This window comes from Oryctolagus cuniculus, chromosome 18, assembly GCF_051225735.1.
Source record: "Oryctolagus cuniculus isolate XC-2025 breed Fujian yellow rabbit chromosome 18, ASM5122573v1, whole genome shotgun sequence".
In the NCBI taxonomy this organism is placed as follows: Eukaryota; Metazoa; Chordata; class Mammalia; order Lagomorpha; family Leporidae; genus Oryctolagus; species Oryctolagus cuniculus.
The window spans coordinates 19,660,883-19,683,832 of NC_142884.1; the positions used below are offsets into that span (position 1 = coordinate 19,660,883).

The 22,950-nt window shown below is 57.8% G+C and overlaps 1 protein-coding gene, 1 long non-coding RNA gene and 1 pseudogene across 2 annotated transcripts; 1 reads left to right on the forward strand and 2 right to left on the reverse strand.

Moving 5' to 3' along the window:
- Window positions 1–790: 790 nt before the first annotated feature.
- Window positions 791–2,303, forward strand: LOC149120814 (protein FAM117B pseudogene; annotated as a pseudogene).
- A 6,077-nt stretch (window positions 2,304–8,380) lies between these two features.
- On the reverse strand, window positions 8,381–17,298 carry LOC149120815 (USP6 N-terminal-like protein). Its single transcript, XM_089319077.1, has 8 exons — window positions 17,195–17,298; window positions 16,004–16,113; window positions 15,181–15,229; window positions 14,069–14,189; window positions 13,349–13,443; window positions 12,913–12,978; window positions 12,201–12,300; window positions 8,381–8,442 (listed from the first exon to the last, which is right to left on the reverse strand). Exons 1-8 carry the CDS (start codon window positions 17,240–17,242, stop codon window positions 8,381–8,383), a joined length of 651 nt encoding a protein of 216 aa, XP_089175203.1. The 5' UTR covers window positions 17,243–17,298.
- A 448-nt stretch (window positions 17,299–17,746) lies between these two features.
- Window positions 17,747–19,262, reverse strand: LOC149120816 (uncharacterized). Its single transcript, XR_016224790.1, has 3 exons — window positions 19,165–19,262; window positions 18,262–18,301; window positions 17,747–17,824 (listed from the first exon to the last, which is right to left on the reverse strand). It is a non-coding gene; the product is annotated as an uncharacterized LOC149120816 (long non-coding RNA).
- Between the last annotated feature and the right edge of the window lie 3,688 nt (window positions 19,263–22,950).

The window sequence follows — 22,950 nt, forward strand, 5'->3', positions numbered from 1 at the left end:
TCTGTCGTCCTGCCCACCCTCCTTTGTCCCTCGACCCTTCCTACCTGCGAGTCTTACTCCGCAAATCCTTTTTGGTTTGTGAAGGCAGCGGTTAAGGGCACAAAGACCGCCATGGGGACATTTATGTAAATACGTCTCTCCCAGCACCACCCTGCAGCTGAACAACGTGTAGTGCTTTCCCAAGTCAGCTTTGCCATCATGACGTCAGTCATTTGAGAAAAGTACTCAGATTTTATTTTTGTATCGGTGGTAACAAAACATTAACCAAAAGGTTTTCTGTTGGGAAGCTTCCCTGACCGTCTCCCCTCCCCCACCCAAGCTGTTTGCTCACATTAACAGATTAAAAGTGCCTGAGACATGATCCATTCTTTCCCTGTATATTAAAACCCCGTTGTATTGATTTTTTATAATAAGCCTTTTTACCTCTGTGTAAAAAAATATATATACAAGTGTATGATGTACATTTTAGTTCTTAACTTTTTTTTATGGTTTCTAATATGTATGACCAATGTAGCCATTGCTTTAAAATGTACCATGTAAATATAAACACATCCTATCAGAAAAAAAAAAAATGCACGTGGGCCTCCAGGAAGGCGACAGACTTGTGGGTTAAACAGCCCTGGAGTCTAGCTGGGCCGCTCTGAGTCTCGGGAGGACACTGGGAAGGCCACGGTCTCATCTCCCCAGCCTGTTCAGGGCCACACACAGCTCCCCGGTCAGTGCTCCTGAGGCTGTTCAGGATTATGGCTGAAAAAAATCGGCTTACTACAGTCACCGGGGAGGCGGGGGAACCATGTCCCAGCGGGTGAGGCGCAATGGGTCCCCCACACCGGCCGGTTCCCTCGGGGGTGGCACGGTCGCCACGGCCGGGGGACCCGGGAGCCGCCTGCAGCCCATGAGGGCGACGGTTCCGTTCCAGCTGAAGCAGCAGCAGCAACATGGCAGCCCCACGCGGAGCAACGGCGGCGGCGGCGGCGGCGGCAACAACAACGGCGGCTGCTGTGGCGGCGGCGCCTCAGGCCCCTCAGGCGGCAGCGGCGGCGGCAGTGGCGGCGGCGGCGGCGGCGGGGCCCCGCGCACCGCCTCACGCAGCACCAGCCCCACGCGCGGCGGCGGGAGCACGGCCGCGCGCACCAGCCCCACGGTGGCCACGCAGACGGGCGCGTCCGCGACGTCCACGCGAGGCACCAGCCCCACGCGCGGCGCCGCGCCGGGGGCTCGTGGGAGCCCCCCACGACCGCAGCCCCCTCCGCCGCTGCTGGGGACCGTGTCGTCGCCTTCCTCGTCGCCCACCCACCTGTGGACTGGCGAGGTGAGCGCGGCCCCACCCCCAGCCCGTGCCCGGCACCGGAGGAGGTCCCCGGAGCAGAGCCGAGGCTCCCCGGAGAAGAGGAGCCCGAGTGCCCCGGTTTGCAAAGCAGGTGACAAAACACGACCACCTTCATCAAGCCCTTCTAGTATTATCCGACGCACTTCCTCCCTGGATACACTTGCTGCTCCGTACCTTGCTGGACACTGGCCTCGTGATAGTCACGGGCAAGCTGCACCTTGCATGAGGGACAAAGCTACACAGACAGAGAGTGCTTGGGCTGAAGAATACTGTGAAAAGAAGAAAGGGTCTCACAAGCGCTCAGCGTCCTGGGGCAGTACAGATCAACTAAAGGAGATTGCCAAATTACGTCAGCAGTTGCAGAGAAGTAAACACAGCAGTCGACATCATCGAGATAAAGAAAGACAGTCTCCATTCCATGGCAACCATGCAGCTATTAACCAGAGTCAGGCTCCTGTTCCAAAGAGTGCACTTATTCCAGTAATTCCCATCACCAAATCAACAGGTTCCCGGTTGCGGAATAGCGTGGAAGGATTGAATCAAGAGATAGAAATAATAATTAAAGAGGCTGGGGAAAAGGAAGAACAACTTATACCACAAGACATTCCAGATGGACACCGTGCCCCTCCGCCCCTGGTGCAGAGAAGTAGCAGCACTCGGAGTATCGACACACAGACCCCCCGCGGGGCGGACAAGGGCAGCAACAACAGCAGCCGCTCCCAGTCCGTGTCCCCCACGTCGTTCCTCGCCATCTCCAACGAAGGCAGCGAGGAGAGTCCCTGCTCAGCTGATGATCTGCTTGTTGATCCCAGGGATAAAGAGAATGGGAACAACTCTCCTTTACCCAAATATGCAACCTCACCCAAACCTAACAACAGTTACATGTTCAAAAGGGAACCTCCTGAGGGTTGTGAAAGAGTCAAAGTCTTTGAGGAATGCTCTGTCTTCTGTGGCAGTCATCTCTGAGCCTGTCTCTTCATGTTCATGCATGGAATCGGCGTTCACTCAGATGGACCACAGATCGTAACCTGTGTGCTTCTCTGGCAAGGATTGCATCCCCTTCCATTTTTGTCTACTTTTGGTCACCAGTTACACTTATTTATTTACTTATATTTTTAATTTTTAAATTTTTTTAGCTTTTAAGAGGTTCAATATAGTCCACATACAGTTCTGAGAATGTAATTATATCCCATTTCTCCCTCTTTCTTCTTTAAATAGTTTTAAAATATATATTTTGTCTGCAAATACAGGAACCAGTTTCCGTTATGCTCCAACACACGGACAGCACAGCAGGGTGAGCTTCAGTCAACTTGCTGTCCTATGAGAGCCGAACAGGTGCTTTCATGGGGGTGGGAGGGGAAGGCGTGCCTGTTCCCCCAGTGCACACGGCACTTCAATCTGGCTCAAACTCCTGGGCACAGGACAGCATTTGGCACCCAGCTAGGTGATCTGCACAGGCACCGCTGATTTGGCTTTCACTGTTTTTGCACACGACACACCACAGCAATGGTGCTCAATACTATCACCCCGGAAAGCTCACATGAGGCCATTTTGGGCATGCTTGAACGTTCAGGAGTCCCTACCAGGGCAGCAGGGGTCACTGCCGGTTAGGATCTGACACTCCTCGCTCCTGATTGGTTTGGAGCTAGAAATGGACACGTGTCCAGTTGTGAGGAGCTTGATATTTTTCTAAATGAGTCCTGTTTCTCTCCTGTTGCACTGGGATGGATACTCAAAATGAGGCTGCAGCCACCCAGTCTCTTAAGACTGCAGAGTTTCAGAATCTGTACCTGTAACCTACTCACCGCCCCCCCCCCCAACTCTGATGCTAATGGGAAGATTTTTTGTTTGTTTTTTTAAAAGAGGTTGCACCATTGTTTTGGACATTTGGTGCAGCAGTGAAGACACAGCTTGGTATGCTGGTAGCCCATATCAGAGTGCCTGGATTTGAGTCCTGGCTCCACTTTGAATTCCAGCTTCCTGCTCGCCTACACCCTGGGAGGAAGTAAGTGACAGCCCAAATATTTGGATCCCTGTCACCCACACACGAGACCCAAATTGAGTTTGGGGCTCCTGGCTTCAGCCTGGCCCAGCCCTGGCTGTTGCAGTCATTTGGGGAATGGATCAGTGGCCAGGAGATCTCTGTCTCTCTGCCTTTCAAATAAATAAATGTAAATAAAAATTCTAAAACTTTACAACATAAAAAGGTAGAAAGAGAACAAGGGTGTGGAAAAAAGGAAGACTTAGTATGGTGCTGCCATATCGTCCCCATTGGGTGTCTGGGCCACTTTGGAGCAGAGCAGCTGGGGTTCAGGCTCTGTGGTCTGTAGGAACCCCCAGAAGAGCCCGGGGAAGAGTTGGCCACGTTAAGTGGAAAAAGAAAGCAATGACTGATTACGATGACTTTGCATTTTGGGTCTGGACTTGCCACTCCTTTCCTGATGCGAAGACACCTAAAGCTTAAGAAACACACTGGGGGCAGGCCCTTGGTGCAGTGGTTAAGCCGCTGCAGCCACGTCCTATATTAGAATACCTGAGTTCAGGCCGGCATCCTGGCTCACTAGGCTATTCCTCCGCCTTGCGGCGCCGGCACACCGGGTTCTAGTCCCTGTCGGGGCACCGGATTCTGTCCCGGTTGCCCCTCTTCCAGGCCAGCTCTCTGCTGTGGCCAGGGAGTGCAGTGGAGGATGGCCCAGGTGCTTGGGCCCTGCACCCCATGGGAGACCAGGAGAAGCACCTGGTTCCTGGCTCCTGCCATCGGATCAGCGCGGTGCGCCAGCCACAGCAGTCACTGGAGGGTGAACCAACGGCAAACGAAAACCTTTCTCTCTGTCTCTCTCTCTCACTGTCCACTCTGCCTGTCAAAAAAATAAAAATAAACATTTACTCTGAGATTCTTATAATAAATTTAACCCATTTTTTTGTGGTTGTGGTTGGTGTCTTCTAATTTCAGTCACTTTCTTCTAACGTTTTGGCTTACATTTCATGGCTACTTTCAGTGCTCTCCCTTTTGCATGAGGAGTTATACTCTTGTTTCTGACTGATTTGTAACATCACACGCTGTCTTTAATTCTACCAGCTACTCTTGCACTGAAAAGCACTTGAACAGATATTTCTCTATTATCTCAGGTATTTACTCTGTCCTCTCATGTTTTTTCCTATTCTTTCTAGCACTACCCCTATATGTGAGAATATAGTCTGGAATAATTGAACTACAACCACGTTATTTTTATCTTTAAAAGGTTGTTTTAACAAAACAGGTTAAATTTTAATGTTTAACATTTGCAATGTCTTTTTTAAAAAAGATTTATTTATTTATTTGAGAGTCGGAGTTACACAGAGAAGAAGCAGAGGCAGGGAGAGAGAGGTCTTCCATCCGCTGGTTCACTCCCCAGTTGGCCACAACAGCCAGAGCTGTGCCGATCTGAAGCCAGGAGCCAAGAGCTTCTTACCAGTCTCCCATGCGGGTGCAGGGGCCCAAGGGCTTGGGCCATCTTCTGCTTTCCCAGGCCACAGCAGAGGTGCTGGTTCCAGTCCCGGCTGCTCCACTTCCAATCCAGCTCTCTGCATGTTTCCATGTGGGAAACCCAGAGGAAGCTCCTATCTCCTGGCTTCGGATTGGAATAGCTCACTCTGTTGCGGCCAGTTGGGGAGTAAACCAGCGGATGGAAGACCTCTCTCTCTTTCTCTCTCTCTCTCTCTCTCTCTCTCTCTCTCTCTCTCTCTCCTTATCTTTCTATATAACTCTTTCAAATAAATAAATAAATCTTTAAAAAAAGAGAGAGAGAGAGGGAGAGAGAGAGAGAGCTGGATTGGAACCAGTGCCCATATGGGAGGCCAGCACTGCAGGCAGCGGCTTTACTCAATACGCCACAGTGCCAGCCCCTACAGTGTCTTAATCTAGAGTAATTATCCAGGCTGGCGCCGCGGCTCACTAGGCTAATCCTCCAATTGCGGCGCTGGCACACCGGGTTCTAGTCCTGGTCGGTGCGCTGGATTCTGTCCCGGTTGCCCCTCTTCCAGGCCAGCTCTCGGCTGTGGCCCGGGAGTGCAGTGGAGGATGGCCCAAGTGCTTGGCCCCTGCACCCAATGGGAGACCAGGAGAAGCACCTGGCGCCTGCCTTTGGATCAGCGTGATGCGCCAGCCACAGTGGCCATTGGGGGGTGAACCAACAGCAAAGGAAGACCTTTCTCTCTCTCTCTCTCTCTCTCTCTCCCTCTCTCACTGTCCACTCTGCCTGTCAAAGAAAAAAAAAGAGTAATTTTCCAGACTCACTCACTCTCTCTCTTTCTCTTTCTATCTCTGCCTCTCTGTAACTCCACCTTTCAAATAAATAAATATTTAAAAAGCAAAACAAAAAAACCAATATGTGATAGTCGCAGGAAGAATTCTCTTGATCATGGGCTCTGAAGATTCTCCTGCTCAAAATACTATAGATGAAAAAACAAACAAAAAAGAAATACTATAGACTTCTAAAAATTAATCAGAATTTTGAATCAGCAGTGCATGGTAGAAGTCCTGATGATAAGTGTCAAAGTCAATTAATTATAGGAAGTAAGTCTGGATAATTACTCTATTTTTTTTTCTTTGACAGGCAGAGTGGACAGTGAGAGAGAGAGAGAGAGGTCTTCCATCCACTGATTCACTCCCCAGATGGCCGCAACAGGCAGAGCTGAGCCAATCTGAAGCAAGGAACCAGGAGCTTCTTCTGTGCCTTCCACATGGGTGCAGGGGCCCAAGGACTTGGGCCATCTTCTACTGCTCTCCCAGGCCATAGCAGAGAGCTAGATCATAAGAGGAGCAGCTGGGACTAGAACCGGTGCCCATATGGGACACCGGTCCCTAAAGCCAGGGCGTTAACCCACTGGGCCACTGTGCTGGCCCCAATAATTCCTTTTTAAACACAGTAAGCTGGGGCCGGTGCTGTGGCTGTGGCGTAGTGAGTTAAAGCCTCCTCCTGCAGTGCTGGCATCCCATATGGGAGCCAGCTTGAGTCCCGGCTGCTCCACTTCCCATCCAGCTCTCTGCTATGGCCTGGGAAGGCAGAAGATAGCCCAGGTCCTTGGGCCCCTGCACCTGGGTGGGAGACCAGGAAGAAGCTCCTGGCTCCTGGCTTCGGATTGGCACAGCTGTGGCTATGGGGGCCAGTTGAGGAGTGAACCAGCAGATCAAAGACCTCTGTCTCTCTTTCTCTCTCTCTCTCTCTGCCTCTCCTCTTTGTGTGTAATTCTGACTTTCAAATAAATAAATGAATCTTAAAAAAAAAGTAAGCTTATTTCAGTGCAAAAATTTCGAAAGTCACATGACTTTTTCGTAAAATGCAGCTTCCACTACGTTTTTGAAGGTCTTTTGTGAATGTGTAGATATTGCCTCACATTAATTTTTTTTAAAAAAAGACTTATTTTATTTATTTGAAAGACAGAGTTAGAGAGATAGAGAACGAGAGAGAGAGAAATGTCTTCCATCTGCTGATTCACTCCCCAAATGACCAAAATGGCTGGAGCTGTGCTGATTAGAAGCCAGAAGCCAAGAGCTTCTTCTAGGTCCCCCACGCAGGTGCAGAGGCCCAAGGACTTGGGTCATCTTCTACTGCTTTCCCAGGCCATGGCAGGGAGCTGGATTGGAAGTAGAACAGCCAGACTTGGCCAGCATCCATATGGGATGCCAGCACCGCAGGCCAGGGCTTTAAACCCACTGAGCCACAAGCCAGCCCCTCACATTCATTTTTAAAAGTGCAGGTTTTACATGTCACAATATGTCAAAATTAGGGTCCATGTTGTGGCTTAATGGGTAAAGCTGCTGCCTGCTGTGCCGGTATCCCATGTGGGCGCCAGTACCAGTCCCGGCTGCTCCACTTCTGATCCAGCTCTCTGCTAATGGCCTGGGAAAGCAGTGGAAGATGACCCAAGTGCTTGGGCCCCTGCACCCAAATGGGAGACCCAGAGGAGGCCCAGCTGCCATTGCAGCCATTTGGGGAGTGAACCAACGGACTGAAATTCTTCTCTCACTCTCTCTCTCTCACTCTGCCTCTCTGTGACTCTGCCTTCCAAGTGAATTCAAGATTAAGCACTTTTGTTTTGTTTTGGCTGGAGGCACTCTATCACCAACAATGACAGAATACGGTTTGCTGGGCATCAGAGCAGAAAAGACACACAATTATTTCGAGCCCAGGGAGAACCCTGTGCCAAACAGGATTCACATCCGGCAACTGCTTTTGGCAAAGAAGCACCCAGAGCTGAGTGCCAGCTGCCCTTTGTCCACCTGTCCTCGGGGCTGGGAGCTTTCTCAGCCTGTCCTGGGTTTTCTGACCTTGCCACTCTAGGGGAGGCCTGCCCGGGGATGACGAATGTCCCCTACACTGTGCTCTCTTTGGAGTTTGGACTAAGGTTGGGGAGTTTGGAAAGAAAACCAAAGAAATCAGGTCACTTCTTGTCACCTGGCATCCAGGTGCATGACAGCTGTGACTGACCACGGGTTATCAGCAGAGGACTGTCCACATCTGTCAGGGAGGGGCAGTAGCTCCCCCTGCTGGAGCAGAGTCAGCCATTGACTACTTGCGGTCTCCCTCAGGAGTATTTGTCTCTTCTCCATCCGTCCGCTTACGCGGTTATCTGTTTGTATGAGGATGCACTCACATGTGGGGTTTTATTCATGGTTATAACCCGATATTAAGTTACTCGTCTTGCTGCTCACCGGGTTCCAGATAAGCGCACAAGCAGCTGTCTCGGGCTCGCTTCTGCTAGCGTTTCCATGGACACCCTTGTTTTGTTGGAGCCAACACACTGTGCTCCTACATCGGAGGCTGGGGGAGCTCTCTGGAGGGTCTAGGCAGAGCAGCACCGCCCCTTGGTGACCCGGCGTGTGGTCCTGTAGAGCTGCAGCCCTCAGGGGCTGGAAGGGCTCGGGACAACTCAGTCTGGGGAGATGCCTCTCTCCCGATACCACCTGCTGGTGCTGATGGAGGCACAGGGCCCTTTAAACCGCCCAGGGGGTTCAAGGCTCAAGTTCAGAAAAAAAACTCCATTGCTGTGCTTACGCTGGTTTGCAGGTCATACTTGCTGCTTGTTATGTGAGTTTCCCAAGGCAATGAAAAGGTCGATCATCTTATCTCCTGCAACATGGCTGCCATCAGACACCTAGAACAAGCCCCTATTCTACACCAAAAACTTCATATGGCAGAAAGCAACACAAAATCACTTTTCCCGGAGCTAACAATGAGCCAATGCAAACACCTAGTGCACTCTTGCAAGAATTGTGCCCCCTCGCCCCGTCAGGCCCACTGCTACAAGCAGGAGTGAACCTGCGAGGCCTTGTTCCTAAGAAGCTCTGGCAAGTGGACGTCACCCACATTAACTCCTTGGGTCAACTTAAGTTTGTCCAAGTGGTGGGAGATACTTATTCAAAGGCTGTATTTGCAGCAGCCCAATCCGGAGAAAAGGCTAGAAATGTGATAAAGGCGGTTAAGTCAGCCCTGCTGGTCCTCGGTGTCCCCTGGACAGTAAAGCCTGATAATGGGCCAGCGTATACACCACAGGAATTTAATTCCTTCCTGAGGTCCTGGAACATACAGTCTGACACAGGTATCCCATACCTGTGAGAGACATGCGGGGTCAAGCCAGGGATGCTGCAGCCACGGCCGCCCAGGTCTAGGGGAGAGCACAGAGGTGACACAGGCCCTCCAACCACGGCTGTTCCTATTGTGCTGATCTGTCCCAGAGGTCACGGGCACTCACAGCTGCTGCTCTCCCACCCTGACCCAGTTCCCACAGGGCACAGCTGAATCTCAGGCATTGCCTGCAGGGTCCTGAGTGGGTCTCTGCCTGGGGCTGGGGGCTGTGGAGCTGCCCACACTCTCCAGGAACACGGGGAAGCTTGCTGCCGCTGGGCGCCGGGGTCACAAACTGGAGCAAACTCCTTTCCATGGAACAATTTAATACAGGCTCAGCACCACCTGAGGGTGGCGGTGGGGGAGGGGGCAGGGAGGAGAGTACAGTGGCTCCTGGCATGGCTGTTGTCTTCCAGTGTCAGGGTGTCCTGGCCCCAGGAAGAGCCTGGGGGGTGGGGGCTCAACCAAGTGCATAGGATGCCGTGAAGACACACGGAAGGCTGCTGCCCAGCCTGGGCAGGACAGATGCTGGACTCGGCCTCTCTTCTAGGAGGCACCCATCATCCATGTGCCCCGTGGAAGAAGAGGTAAGGAGGCCTCTGGCCAGGGAGGGCACGCGGGCCTGGTCTCCCAGCCCAGGGCTGGCTCTGGCCGGCTCCAGCCCATGACTGTCCCCAGAGTGCGTGGGGCTGCCATGCCAGTAGGGGGAAGTCTTCAGCCGTGGCCCCCAGGCGGGGACGGCCTGCATGGGCCCTGGTTCTGGGGGCTCTGAGGCCTGTGGAGGAGCCCACATCCACAGGCCCTCCTGGCTGCCAGCGTCGGAGGAGTCGTCCTCCCTGTGCTCTGGCCCGCTCAGGATAGGGAGACTGGCGCACTGGCACAGGCCTCCCCACCTCGAGCACTTTGGAGACTCCGTGGGGCTGGCCGCACCTGGAGACTCTGCGGTCCCCACAGGGGAGCCCAGGCCGAGGGGCTCTGGGCTGCCTTCCCAGCTCTCCTCCTCCTCCATGCCTTCCCTCTCGGCGATGCGGAGGCCAAAGCTTTCTGGAGGACGGATCATCACTGCACGGGTAGCGGGACCCCTGGTCTGCTCCCACACTGCCACTGTGTCCTGAATGGTGATTTTGGCCTTCGGAGCAGTGGGGGCAGGAACATGCATCTGGGAGACGCGTGCCTGCCCCAGGGGCCTGCTGCACTGTTCGATGGCCTTGGCTGGAAGAAGAAGAGACGCGGTTTGCTTCTCCACAGCCCCCGTCTGGCCTGCCCCGACCTCATCCTGGGGTCCCCATCACCACGTGTGACACTGAGGACTCTTCCAGGCTGCTGGCCCCAGACGGGAGGGTGTGTGCAGCCCGGGCAAGGGGAGCCCTGGGACACCACCGGCTCCTCCTGCACAGCCATCACAGGGTGGATGGCCCTGAACTCCCCACCTCACTCTCATCTCTGGGGACTAAAGCACCAACTCAGGACCCCATCCCCTCCCCCACCTGACCTGCTGCGCCCTAACAGTGCATTGGCTGAATTTCCCGCATCTGAGTCCCTCCTACATGGCTGGAAAGGAACTGAGCCTAAGATGATGGGGTGAGAGCTGGGGCTGTGGGGCAGACATGGAGTCTGGTTCAGGCCCTTGGGGACAGGGAATGCAGTTTCTAAAGAGGTGGCAGGGGTGCCCTGTGTCCTCTGCCCCTGGGCCACTGTCTCTTTCCTGGTGAGACTGGGCTGTCACCGCTACTGTCCCAGGAGCACCCAAGGAGGCAGCACCTGGAGGCACAGTGGGGCCTCCCCAGTGCCTGGACAGCCTGCACCTGGGCCCCCACTTAGAGCCTCTAGAGCTGGGACAAGCCCATCTCTGCTCTGCATGGGGACCCAGGCGCTCAGGTCCATGATGGCAGCAGCAGCAGGGGATGAGCACGGGGACCCCTCCCCACTAGAGCCCAGAAGCCAGCGATGCTCCGGGTCCTGCTGCCTTCTGTTGGCCCGAGGCTAGGGCTGCAGAGTCCACACTCTTGAGTTCTGCCGCGGGGGCCCCCAGCCCTGCCTCTGTGCCCAGCCCTGCTCGCAGGAGTGCACTCGGCCCCCACAACTGGGCTCAGGGCACCTGGGCCTTCCAGGGGTTCTCAGATGGCTGAAGGGGATCCAGTGCCGGTAGCCTTTACATCACTGCACAGGGTCTCCCACAGCCCCACCTCCCTCTAGCCCTGCCCACATGCAGGTGGGAGCCCCGCCCACCCCTGTCCTAGGAGGGTCCTGTGTGCAGACAGCTGTGGTCATCGGGCCAGGAGCCTGTGTGGGGTCAGTTGGGGAGGGGCCCCCTGGGCAGGCAGGGCCACTTCTCATCTTGCTGGAGTGGGGGTCCAGCTGTGCTCCAGGCTCCTGGGGGCACTGAGCCAGGGCACCTGCTCCAGACCTGGGCAGGGTAGCTCAAGGCGGGGCCTCCAATCCACTCCAGAGTGGGGGTCAGCCGAGGAGCCAGAGCCACAAATGTCCTGAGGACAGCTCCACGGCCCGGCCCCAGAGTCGTGGGGGGAGAGCCGGCACCCACAGGAGGATTCTGGGAAGCTGCCCGAGGCCCTGCCAGGCCATGCTGTCAGAGCTTCAGAAAGCAGAACTGCTGAGCCCGCGGAGGACAAGGAGGACCAGGAAGAGGTGAGGCCCTGGGCGGGGATGTCAGGGCCTGGCACTCCCACTACTGACTCCCCCAAGGGAGCATGGGACGGGGCCGTGTGCTGGACTCACCTTCGGGAGGCAGGAGGCACTGGAGCTTCCCCAGCTCACGCATGGAGGCCCGCAGCTGCCTGATGACCGCGTCCTCGCTCAGAGACCAGGCCTGCTTCAGGGTCACCTGCAGGAACTCCCGGAGGTGGTCCCGGGGCATCTTCAGCAGGCGCTCTAGACATGGGGGTGGGTGTCAGGCTGGGAGGGGCCCTAGGGATGGGGCAGCCACCATGGCTGCTCCAAGCCCTGTCCCAGCACCAGACATGGGCTGCAGACACCCTTGGACACCCTTGGGTGTCACACCAAGCACTAGAGGGACTGCTCAGGGGCCAATTTCCAGTGCGATGACCCTGGCCACTTCTCCTTGTGGTCTGTGGGGGCCTGGGATTGGGGATGCAACAGGGGGATTCTCAGTGCCCTCCTGAAGGGAACCCAGGCCTCCCCAACCCCCTCACCCCTCCCTCAAGCCCTGCTCCCGAGGGACAGGCAGGGGACCCCCAGCTCCTCCGTCCCCAGCACCCGGGCCTCTGTGGGCCCTGAGGACTCACTGTTATGGATCTTGAGGGCCGTGTATGCCATGGCCGGGAGCACGTGCTCGCCCTCCAGGATGTATATATCCCATATTCTCAGAGCCAGGGGGAACGGCACCTGGGGACAGAGGCATTGGAGGACCCGCCCATCAGGGCCTCAGCAGGGCCCACAGGGGTGGGTGTGCAGTGTCACTCCCCTAGGACAGAGGGAGACTCCAGGAGGCTGATCACACAAGAAGGCCAGAGCTCCTCCTGGGAGGGGAGGGGAGGCCATGCCTCATGGCCACATCCCTGCCCACTCAGCGAACCAGACCCACAGAGGATGACCATGTCCTGTCCTGGACCCTGGGGATCTGCACACTTTGGAAGCCACACTGGAGATGCCAGACACCCCAGGGACCTGGGGAGGGGTCAGCCCTTGGGCTGTGCTGCCACCAGCCTCTGCCTCGGGGGGTCTATGGATCTCCTGCCTCTCACTGTAGGGCTCTGGCCTTTGCCAGGCTCTCAGGATAGGTCCTGGTGGGACCTGTCCCCTCCTTGCTGGCTCTGAGGCTCAGCCTCAGCTTGGATCACCCTTAGCAGGGCTGGACAGGGCCTGCCTGGTCTGCACAGCAGGCTCCCTCCTGTGTCTGCTGGGGCTGGGGGAGCTCAGAGTCACAGGCCACCAGCACCAGAGAACCAGGCACTGGGGCAGGAGCTTCCCTGGGCAAGGGGTCCCCGGGGCACTTACCCCATCCAGGAAGCACTGGATGTACCAGTGGGTGGTGGAATCCTCCAGGCACACACCCTCCTTCTCCTAAGAAAAGGCAGAGGCAGAGGGGGCTCAGGGCCCAGGGCCCAGGGCCCAGGCCTGACTCCCTCTAATCTGAGCCCTGGGGCAGAGCCCCTGGGTGCAGGAAGCCCAGCAGCAGGGGCATCCCCCCTCCCAGCCATGCAGGTTCCTGAAGGGACACAGGTCCCTCCTTCCACTCTGCTCTGGGGACAGCGTCTCCCTTCAATCTACGCCAACTCTGGGGGACCAAGTGCTGGACAACAAACCAACACCCAAGCTGCCGTGGACCCCCGTAACCAAGGAAAGTTTTGGTGAGGATGTGGCCTCCCCTGGCTCAGGAAGCAGTCCCATGAGCCCAGAGCCCCCAAGAGGAGAAAGGAGATGCTTAACTTACCAGGTGTTTCTCCAGGGAGGGGAGCACGCGATGCACAATGAGCCCCAGGTGTTGCTGGAATCGCTCCAGTTTGGGGGTGTTTGGTTTGTAGAAACCTGAGTAGAATCAGCCACACCCTCATGTGAGAGCCTCCTCCTAGGAAGGCTGGAGAGCCCCAGGCCTGGGTGGGGTGCTTCTGAGCACTGAGGGTCAGGGGAGGCTGGACCAGGGGCAGGTGGGGATGAACGTGGCCAGGGCAGAGGATCTGCTTGGGAGGTGGGTGCAGGTGGGTGACTGTGTCAGCCCAGGCCTGGCTGCCCCCTGGAGCCCGCTGGGGTGGGTGCAAGTCAGACTGGGTGCCTCCTGACCATTCCAAGACTCAGGAGCGAGGAGGGGTGACCCTACAGGGGATGCTGCCTTCCACAAGTTCCCTGGGTGTGGCTCTGTGCTTGAGAGTTGTGTACAGACGTGTGAGGCAGAAGAGTCAGAATCGACCTGAGTCACTGGACAAGGACAGGACCCCTTGTTCTGAAGGTTCTCACACCCAGGATGGCCATGGCCAAGCTGCAGGGCCTTTGGGTGGTGGTGAAAGAAGGGGGCTGGCTCAGTCTGGGAGGCCTCTGCCAGCCCTGGCTTCCTGGGAGCCCCCCCCCACACTGTGACACTGTCCTGCACATTCAGGAGCCAGTGAGGGCCGTGCACGGACTTGCATGCACGGGGCCCCACACGCCATCCACCTACCGTGCATCGCGTGCTTCCTGCTTTCCATGAGCTGCACCAGGGCCCAGAAAGCGTCCTCCTCGGGCATATACATGAGCAACAGCGCCACCACATGGCTCAGACCCTGGCTGTAGCCCACCTCCTGCAAGATCCCAGAATACCTTTAGGAGACCTCCCCTGGCAAGAATGATATCCTAGGATGGCCCACCTCTCAGGCAGATCAGGGTCACCCACTGAAGGGTCCAGGAAGATTTAGGCACAGGGAGCCCCTGTGCCTGAATCCTGCCACTTGGTGTCAGCTGCCCAAGAACTGGAGCCCAGAGAAGTTCTCCAAGTTCCTGGAGGGAATCCTGCAGGGCCTGAGCTTAGGCAGCACAGGGGGAGAGCTCAAGTATGGACACCTGTTACCCCCAAGATGTCAGCATGGGCCAGGTTGCTGTGGGAATCCAGATCCATGCCCATGGAAGCTTCTGGACCCCTGAGCTCTGCAGGTGAGCCGGTGGCCCTTTCTCACATGAGGAAGAAGTAAGCCAGGAAGTGCTACCAGGACCGGAACAGGAGGTGTGCCTCTGGCATGGGTGCAGGCCTGGGCTTCCTGAATGCCAGGCCCCCCTGGGAACCAGGGCACCAGGCAGGGTTGGTCAGTGGCAGGTCAGGGGGGTGGGGATGTCCAGGCCTTGCTGGGTCACCCATGGAGCCCTGCGCCTGCTCCACTCATGGGAAAGTCTGAGTGGGTGGTTGTGGCAGTGGCGCTGTACAGAGTGGGATTCAGGCCCATGGGTCCAACCACAGGGCTGGTGGGTGTAATGGCATCAGTGGGACCCAGAGCAAAGTCGTACACCTGATCTGCCCTGCCTTCGCCCCCCGCCCCACTGCGTGGAATGCTAGTCCTGGGAGGGGCATCCCAACACGGCCAAGCTCCTGGGGTCTGGAGACCAGCCCAGGAGAAGGCTGCCTTTCTCCTCCCAGAACTTGAGGTTGGGTCCAAGAGGCTCAGAGCCTGGCCTCCACCGCTCTTCCTCAGATCTGTGGATGAGCGAGGCCCCCTCAACCCAGGCTGGGATCTCTGTGACCAGGGGTGCCCTGCAGGGACTGCCGGGATAGCACCTGCGCTATGATCCCAGAATACTCACAGGATTGTAGACGGAATAGGCCATCAGTATGTGGAATAAGGCCTGTTGGCTGGAAGAGAGAGGACAGAGGCCGTGTGTCTTGTGCTGCCGAGGCTCTCAGTGCAGCTCTGCCTAACAGAGCCTGACAGCCACACGCAGGGCCCGTGACACTCTGCTCATGTGCAGTGACGTCGTCAGGGCACCTGCGTGTTGTCCACCATGTGGGTGAGCGCCGCCTGCAGGGACACGCACACATCCCAGGGCGCAGTCACGTGCACTTTCATTTCCCAGGTGGGTGTTCAGGGCACAGGTGAGCGTCCCACTGTGGGAGTGCAGTCCCGTGTGTCCAAGCTGTGGAGAGTCAGCCTCCCATGCACGTTCAGCCTTGTAGGGAGCAGCACCCGGTGTCCTCAGTGGTTTTAGTTCCCCCCTCCCAAAGCTGTGCGCTGGTGCCCCTTTGTGGTGTAGGGAATAAGCGTGTGTTCATGCGCTGAGGAGGTGAATTGTGTGTGCGTTCATGAAGGGTCCCCCCCGAGCCTGTGTTCCCGGGGTACTGGGGGTCTGCCCACTGCTTCCTTGTGACTGAGTTGAAGGGCTCCTTGAATATTCTGGAAACAACACCTTTATTAGATAGATTGCTACTATTGTCTCCCCTGGTGTTTCTTTTCATTTCATTCTCTCCACAGTGTCTTTGGGAAAGTTTGTGTACTATAGAAAAGGCAAGTTTGTTTTCTGTGCTCAATGAACTGTTTTAGGCTTGCACCCAATCTTCCCTAGGGACCCCATGTGCCCCAGGACCCTTGCTCCTCCCACCCGCGGGTCCTCCCCAGCCCAGAGGCCTCACTTCATTCCGTAACGTTCCCGGAACATGAGGTGGTTTCTGAAAGTCCATGCGATGGCGGAGTCGATGTGATGGAAGTGAGTGGCGCCCAGCCTGGCCAGCTCTTTCATCTCCTGCAGGGCAGGGACAAGGGGGGGGCAGCCTCAAGAACTGCCCAAGCCCCATTGCCACACAAGGACCTCAAGTCCACGTCAGCTCTTCTGGCTGACAGGGAGTTCCCTGCAAGCGCTCATTCCTTTCTGGGTCCCACCTTGAGGGAGGGTCATGGGCTCCCTAACTTGCCTCAGTGCCCACGTAACCCTGACGGTCAGCAGCAGACAGGGGCTCTGAAAGGTCCCTGTGCACTCCCCCTGCCTGCCTCAGCTCTCAGCACGACGTGGTCTGCCCCCAGCCAGGCTTCTGAGCCTTCTCACTGACATCTCAGGCCCTGCCCTCCAGGAGTCAGCCACAGCCTGACCACTGCTCCATGCTGCCCCCTGCTGGAGGGGCCCATCTCCATCTCGACATTGCAAGCCGCCCTTGGCTTGGAGCTGAGCCTGGGCAATGACTGTCTCCAGGCCCAGCTCCCAGGGCCAGCCCCAGACTGCAGACTTGGGGGAGGCAGGGTGGGCCACACAGCTGGGCCCTGCTCCCTGATGGCAGCCAGGGGCCATGAGAGCCAGCTGCAGCTGACAGCCCTCTGCCCACACCAGTCCTCACTCCCTCCTTTCCCAGAAGCATTGAGAGCTGTCTGACCATTGGAGCGGCCTCTCCAGGCAAGGGCAATGCCAGGGGCTGCAAGTCCATGTGAAGGCAGGGCCAGCTGTGGGCAGGCCTAGGTGAGGGCCGGCCAGCTGCGGGCAGGCCATGTTAGCACAGAGCCTGTGGGGCTCCCTACCTCACACCATTGTGATCTCATCCTGGGAGACCCCCGCCCATCAGGGACCAGCAAGTCCTCTCTTCTGGCCGTATGCCAAGCTGCCCAGGTGAGCTCAGCAGAGAGCAGGTTAAAGCCTCTGGCACAAAACACACCTGTCCAGTCCCAGCTGGGTCTGAGGAGACGTGGAGGAGGCACTGACTAGGATCTAGGGAGAGGAAGGCAGGATGGGGAGGAGGCTCCCGAGGGCTCAGTGAGGGACGGTCCTCCACGGAGACTCAGGCTCCTGAGCAGGCCCGAGCAGGCCGGGCCCCCTTGGGCTGAGTGCAGAGCCGTACCGCGTATTTGCCCGCGTTCTGGGCCTTCCTCTTGTCCACCTCCAGCATCACGGCCCACACCTTCCCGCGCACCTGGGCAGGGATGCCTTTGTAGATTCTGCGCTGAAACTACAGGAAAGAGGAGGCTCTGGTGAGTGCTGAACGTGGCCACTCGTGGAGGCAGCGCAGGGTGAGACAGCAGAGGGAGAAGCCAGGGGCTCCCTGTGTATTGGCAGAGGGAGGATCTGCCCAGAGGGGGGCCTTATGACCCACAGTGACTGGAGGGCCAAGGGCTCAGGGGCACCGGCTCTGCCGTGTACGGAGTGGCCGCTACAGGGCTCCTGGAACCACGCCTGCCCTGCATCTGGGATTGTCTTCAGCAGTGACTTCAGATTTTCTACCAGGACAGTGTCCTGTGTGTATGGGGAGGTGTGCCCATGACCTGTGTCTCTAGGGACTGGACAGTTGCCCCTGGGCATCTGAGAGGCAGGCGGTGCCTGGCACAGGAATGGGCACTGCTCAAACCCCAATTCAGCTCTCAGTGTTCCCGAGGGGCCCTCATCGCCACGGTACCTTGTCACTGCCGCGGTATTTACTATGGTTCTTGATCATCTTTATCCACTTCTGGATCCTTCTTACCTCCTGTTTACGCTGGAAAACGAGACAGGATGGCGTGAGCCCAGCTTGGGGCTCTGAGAGGGGCCCTCGGATGCAGCTCAGGAGCTCTGTGGGCGCTCAAATGGAAGGAGCCAGAAAAGGCACAGACCGTGAGCCCCAGATCTTCTGTCTGGGGGAGCATCGGTGGCCTGGCCTCTGACCCGAGCTGCCCCTTCGTCAAGGAGAGCCCCTGAGCTCCAGCCAGGTCACTGCCAACCATGCCAATGAGTCAGGGCGGCCGACAGCAGACACCCCTGAGCTGCGGCTCACTTCTGGGACAGGTGAGTGTGGTAAGATGTCAGCAGGTGCCGTATAAGTACCGCATCGCAGGACCTTATGGCGCTCCCACTCACCACTGCCGAGCCCCACGTGCCCCCTCTGCCCAGCTCTGCTTCCAGATGACTGGCCCATGGCCAAGGACTTGTCCTTACCTTTGCCCCCGGGGTGCTGTCTTGGGGCAGCTTCTGCTCACTGGAAAGCAAGGGAGGCGGAGAGGTGAGGACAGGACCACAACAGGCACCGCGACCTCCCTAGTGGGCCAGGGAAGGACCAGCTTCATCCTCTCAGCCCAGGGGACTGAGATGGGGAGGGAGGGGCTGGTGACCATGAGCACAGGGAGCCTAGGGCCAGGCAGGGGCCCTTGCTGCCAGTGGGGGGCTCCAGGCCTGTCAGAGGTCCACCTTCGTGGGTATGTGGCAGCCCCCCCACAGCGGTTGTGGGGTGGCTGTCCTGAGCAGGGCCAGACTGCCCAGGGCTGAGGCAGCTATATCCCCACATCAGCTCTGCCCAGGATATCACCCTGGAACTGACGAGTCCGGGTGGCCTGCCTGAGAGATGCTCAGTGCTGTGAGTGTGCACCTGGGGCTCGAGGCACCTGGGACCCCCACACCCCTCAGGGTCCCCCACTGCCCACCCTCCCCCCGTGCCCTGGCCTCCTGAGGTGCATGTGCCCCACCTCACCCCTCCTCTGTCAGCCCGGACCCTGGCCATCTCTCCACCACTCTGCTCCTGCTTATTCTCCAGGTTCTGGCACAACATGGAGGCAGAAGCCCTTATCCCCGTGCTCAGGTGGGCTGCTGAGTCATGCCAGAGATGGCCCGAGATGGCTCCATCCCTCCAGGTTACCGGAGCCCACCCTCCAGCAACGGGGCCTCTCTCCCCGACATCTGTGGGAACAGCCTCCACGTCCGACTCCTGCCCCCAAATGCTGACCAGTGCCTGCCTGTGACCACAGCTGGGCTCAAGGTCGGGGCCCGGGGACAGGTGTGCCGCCTCATGTTGGGGTTTCTGACCCCAGTCCCGCCCTGGGGTGAGCTGGGGTGCGGAGGACTCACTGCAGGAACCCAAGCCTGTCTGGGACGAGGCAGCCGCCCTCATCATCCTCTTCCTCAGGCTCCAACAGTGCCGCTCCTCGGCGTCCCTGCAGCCGAGAGGGGACCCGGATGAGAAGTCACTGGGGGAACTGTCCGCCTGCCCCCTCCCCCGTGTCCCCAGGGAGGCGGGGTCTGGCTCTCACAGGCACAGTCCTTGAGGCAGGGCCCCACCTCCTCCCCCAGCACCCTGGCCAGTACCTGCTCATATTTATTGATGAGCTCTGCTCGCTCCTGGGCCCTCCGGGACCTCAGGGCGTTCATATCCAATCTGTAAGACACACACACACATGGGAGCCAGCACTGGGGCGCCCACAGGAATGCTGCCCTGAGGGCTGTCCCCCTGGTCAGAGGGGGGACTGCCACACAGCCAGGCAGGCGGGCACCTGGTGGCCGGGTCCCTGGATTATGACTTGTGCAGAGCTCAGGGACTAGGGACGGTTGGTGAAGGACAGCCCCCACCTTGCCTCCCCTGCCCTTGGAAAGGATGCTCCTCCCCCAGGCTGGCATCCATGTGTCCTCCAGGGAGCCCAAGTCTACGGGGCTCCCTGGCCTGCTCCCAGCTCCCGCATCTCTGGGGCTCTCAGAGCCGGCCTCCCTGCCCCACCTGATACCAGCTGACCCAACACCTAGTCTTGAACCCGTGTCCAGACTGAGACTCACACCCAGGCCCATTCAAATCTGATGACCAGCAGAGCGGGAGGAATGAGACGACTGTGTACAAACTCTGCACACAGGGGCAGCACTCAGAACTCTGCCACGTCACTCATGGAATCCAGTGTGGGAGACCAGGGCCACCCCCTGGTAGGGACCTTCCCCACGCCACAGCTCATGTTAGAGCAAGTGCCACTCACCTCCATCGCGAATCCATGTGATTCTCTGAAATGCGCCTGCTGCCTACACTACCAACTGGTCAGTTGGGCAGTAGACGCACTACTGGCCTCTGGTCGCCTCCCAGCCCAGAGTGCGCATCTCAGTGACTGTGACATCACAGAAGCCTGCCAGCCAATCCCTAGTGGCTCTGCTGTGGCAGGGCTCAGGGTCCTCAGGCCTGGCTTCATTAAAGGTCACCAGAAGTAGGGCCTGTGTTCTCCCCAGGGCCCAGGTGAAGAGGGCAGGGCTCTGGCAGAACTGCCCCGGAACCAGGGGTGCCAGGGCCCTCTGCCACCTGCCGTCACGGTCCCAAGTCTCAGGCAACCGGCACCTCCCGCCCCTCCTTTCTGCCTCTGCAATTGTATTACAGCCCAACTGTGAAGGCCTCTTTCTTTGAACACAAGGTCACATAGGGAGCCCCACATAGACCTGTCCCCACACTCGGGGCTGCCCCTGCCATGACCTGAACTGAGACTCCCAGGGTGCAGCCTCCTGTCCTACCACAGGCCCCACCCCAGCACTGCCACCCTCTGCTGCCCCTCCTGCTCTGTTCCAGCCCTTCTTCCCTGGCGTTGTAGGAGGTGGACACAGGGGTCCTCTGGGATGGAGGCAGGGGAGCGTCCTGCTGAGCACCTCAGCCAGCGTGGCCCAGCCTGTCCAGAGCGGGAACCAGGGCCCTGTCCTGGACACGGGCCAGGGCTTCAGGCACAGAGCACTGAGAACTCCTGGGCACTAGCACCTGAGCTGCATGCTGGTAACACCGGGCTGCTGCTGACCATAAGGATAGGGACAGCACGTGTCAGGCCGCAGGCAGGAGTAGCCACAGGCCAGTGGCTCCCCGGGGTGCTGATCGCAAGGTTGCTCCCCCTGGGAAAGTGGCTCAGCCCTCCCCCAGCACCTCCTTGGTCATGGGCCCCACACTGCCCCTAGGCTGCCACCTTATGGCCACAGTCGGTTCTTTTCCCTTCAAGGGCCCACTGCTCTACCTCCCTGCCCACTTCCCCTGCCCTGGCATGGAGACCACAGGGTGCAGGGCCCTGGTCACCCACACACCTGCTGGCCTCCTCTGCGGAGTGTTAGTGAGTGCACAGCTGTGTCGTGGTCCAGAGATGCTGTCCAGCAACACTTGGGTTTTAACTGATTCTTATATTCCCCCCTCCCCCCCCAACTCAGCTTCTCCGCTTTAAATTGCATTGTAAACTCTGGAAGACTCACAAAGTGCTGTAAAATAACACAGCGAGTGCTGAATGGGGACCACTCAGCTTCAGCAGTGTAATGTTCCTAATTGGGTGGAGGATGCCCATACATTTTCCTTTCTCTGCCTGAGTTCAAACTCCAGATGCCTAGGCTTAGTGTTCTCCACATTGCATTTTCCTTCACTGGGGGGGAGGTTTGTTCCCCAGAGTCCGTGTGCAGGGAGCATGGGTGCATGGGCCCCAACCCAGCTCCTGCATGGACTGACGCTGGCCTCCTGGGGTGGCTTAGGGTGCACAGGGGTGAGTTCCCATTGTTGTTGCTACAAATGTTTCCTTATCATCAAGGTGTTGTTACATATGTTTAATTCGTGGATCTTGGGGTGTGGTTGCTTCCATCCACTGTTCCCTTCACCAGAGGCCTGCAGTGGCCAGTGGCTGAGGCCTTAAAATAAATAAATCTTTAAACAATAAAAATTAAAGTTCAAGATAAAAGCAAGTTCCTCTACTTCTCTCCCTCTTTCTCTCTACATCTTTGACTCTACCCGCCGCTCCCTGCACCCCCATGGGATGTTGGCCACCATGTTGGATGCAGCACGAAGGCACTCCAGAGCCATGAGCCAATCAGCTCGTGTGGCTTGGACATCGCCCTAGTCTGTGGGATTCTGTCACAGCAGCAGAGAGCGGACCGAGACACCTGGTGTCACCTGTGTCCTCACTGCACGTAGATTTGCATCTGTCGGATGGGGTGTGGTGGGACACAGCCCCAGGGTCCCACAGGTGGGGTAATGAGGGGGTCTCTGCTCCCCAAGCACTCCCATCCCCTGGGCTCCCTTTCACTCCTGCAGTGGCAGGGGTCCCCCATTGCTCCTCTGTGGAGAGAGCTCAGTGAGCACAAAGAGCAGGTCTCCCCTGGGGTAAGTACTTTAGACAGAGTTTGTGGCACCAAGAGGGCTGTGGGACCTTTAAGAGGCGGGCAGAGTAGGAGGTTGCTAGGTGAGATGGGGTGGGGCCCTGGGAAGGGGTGAGTGCTGGGCTCCCAGAATCAGGGCTGGGCCAGCCAAAGGCAGGAAATGCATCTGGGTCTCCCTCCCTCGTGGGTGATGGGACCCCAGTACTTGGACCACCACCTGCAGTTGCCACCTGAACCCCCGAGTGTGCATTAGCGGGGAGCTGGAATGGCAGCCAAGGAGCTGGGAGTAGAACCAGGCCCTCTGACTGGGGATGTGGGCGCCCCAATCCGGGACTTCACCGCTGCCTGGAGCGCCACCCTGACCTCTTCTCTCTGTGAAGCCAGCCCAGGTACAAGTGTGGGAGAAACAGGAAAAGAATCAGCCCACCCTGCGCCCCCTCCAGCAAGCCACCGGTGACAGGAGCGGCCGCTGTCTGGGCCTCCCAGCAGCTCCTTGGTCACCAGGATGACACAGATGTTCCTCCCGAGACAGCCCTGTGCCGAGTGCCCTCAGTGAGTTGTGACAGAGCAGGGGGCAGGTGGCAGATCCAGGCCCAGAGGGCACAGACAGGAATGCGGGGGGCCTGAGACAGGCGGCAGCATCATGACCACAGGGCTGAGCCACCGCAGACACCCAGACCCTGGGCCCACTGTGCGGGAGACCCCACGCGGGGTGTGTTTGCGGGGTCACAGCTGCGTCCACAGTTGGGGGTTGGCACTGGGACCAGCTGA

Coding starts and splice junctions, on each gene's coding strand:
- LOC149120815 (XM_089319077.1), bottom strand. CDS start 17,242: ATGCTGGAGGTGGACAAGAGGAAGGCCCAGAACGCGGGCAAATACGCG. Junction 14,190..15,180: donor CCTATTCCGTCTACAATCCT/GTGAGTATTCTG, acceptor GGGATCTTGCAG/GAGGTGGGCTACAGCCAGGG. Junction 12,301..12,912: donor TCCAGTGCTTCCTGGATGGG/GTAAGTGCCCCG, acceptor CTCTGTCCCCAG/GTGCCGTTCCCCCTGGCTCT.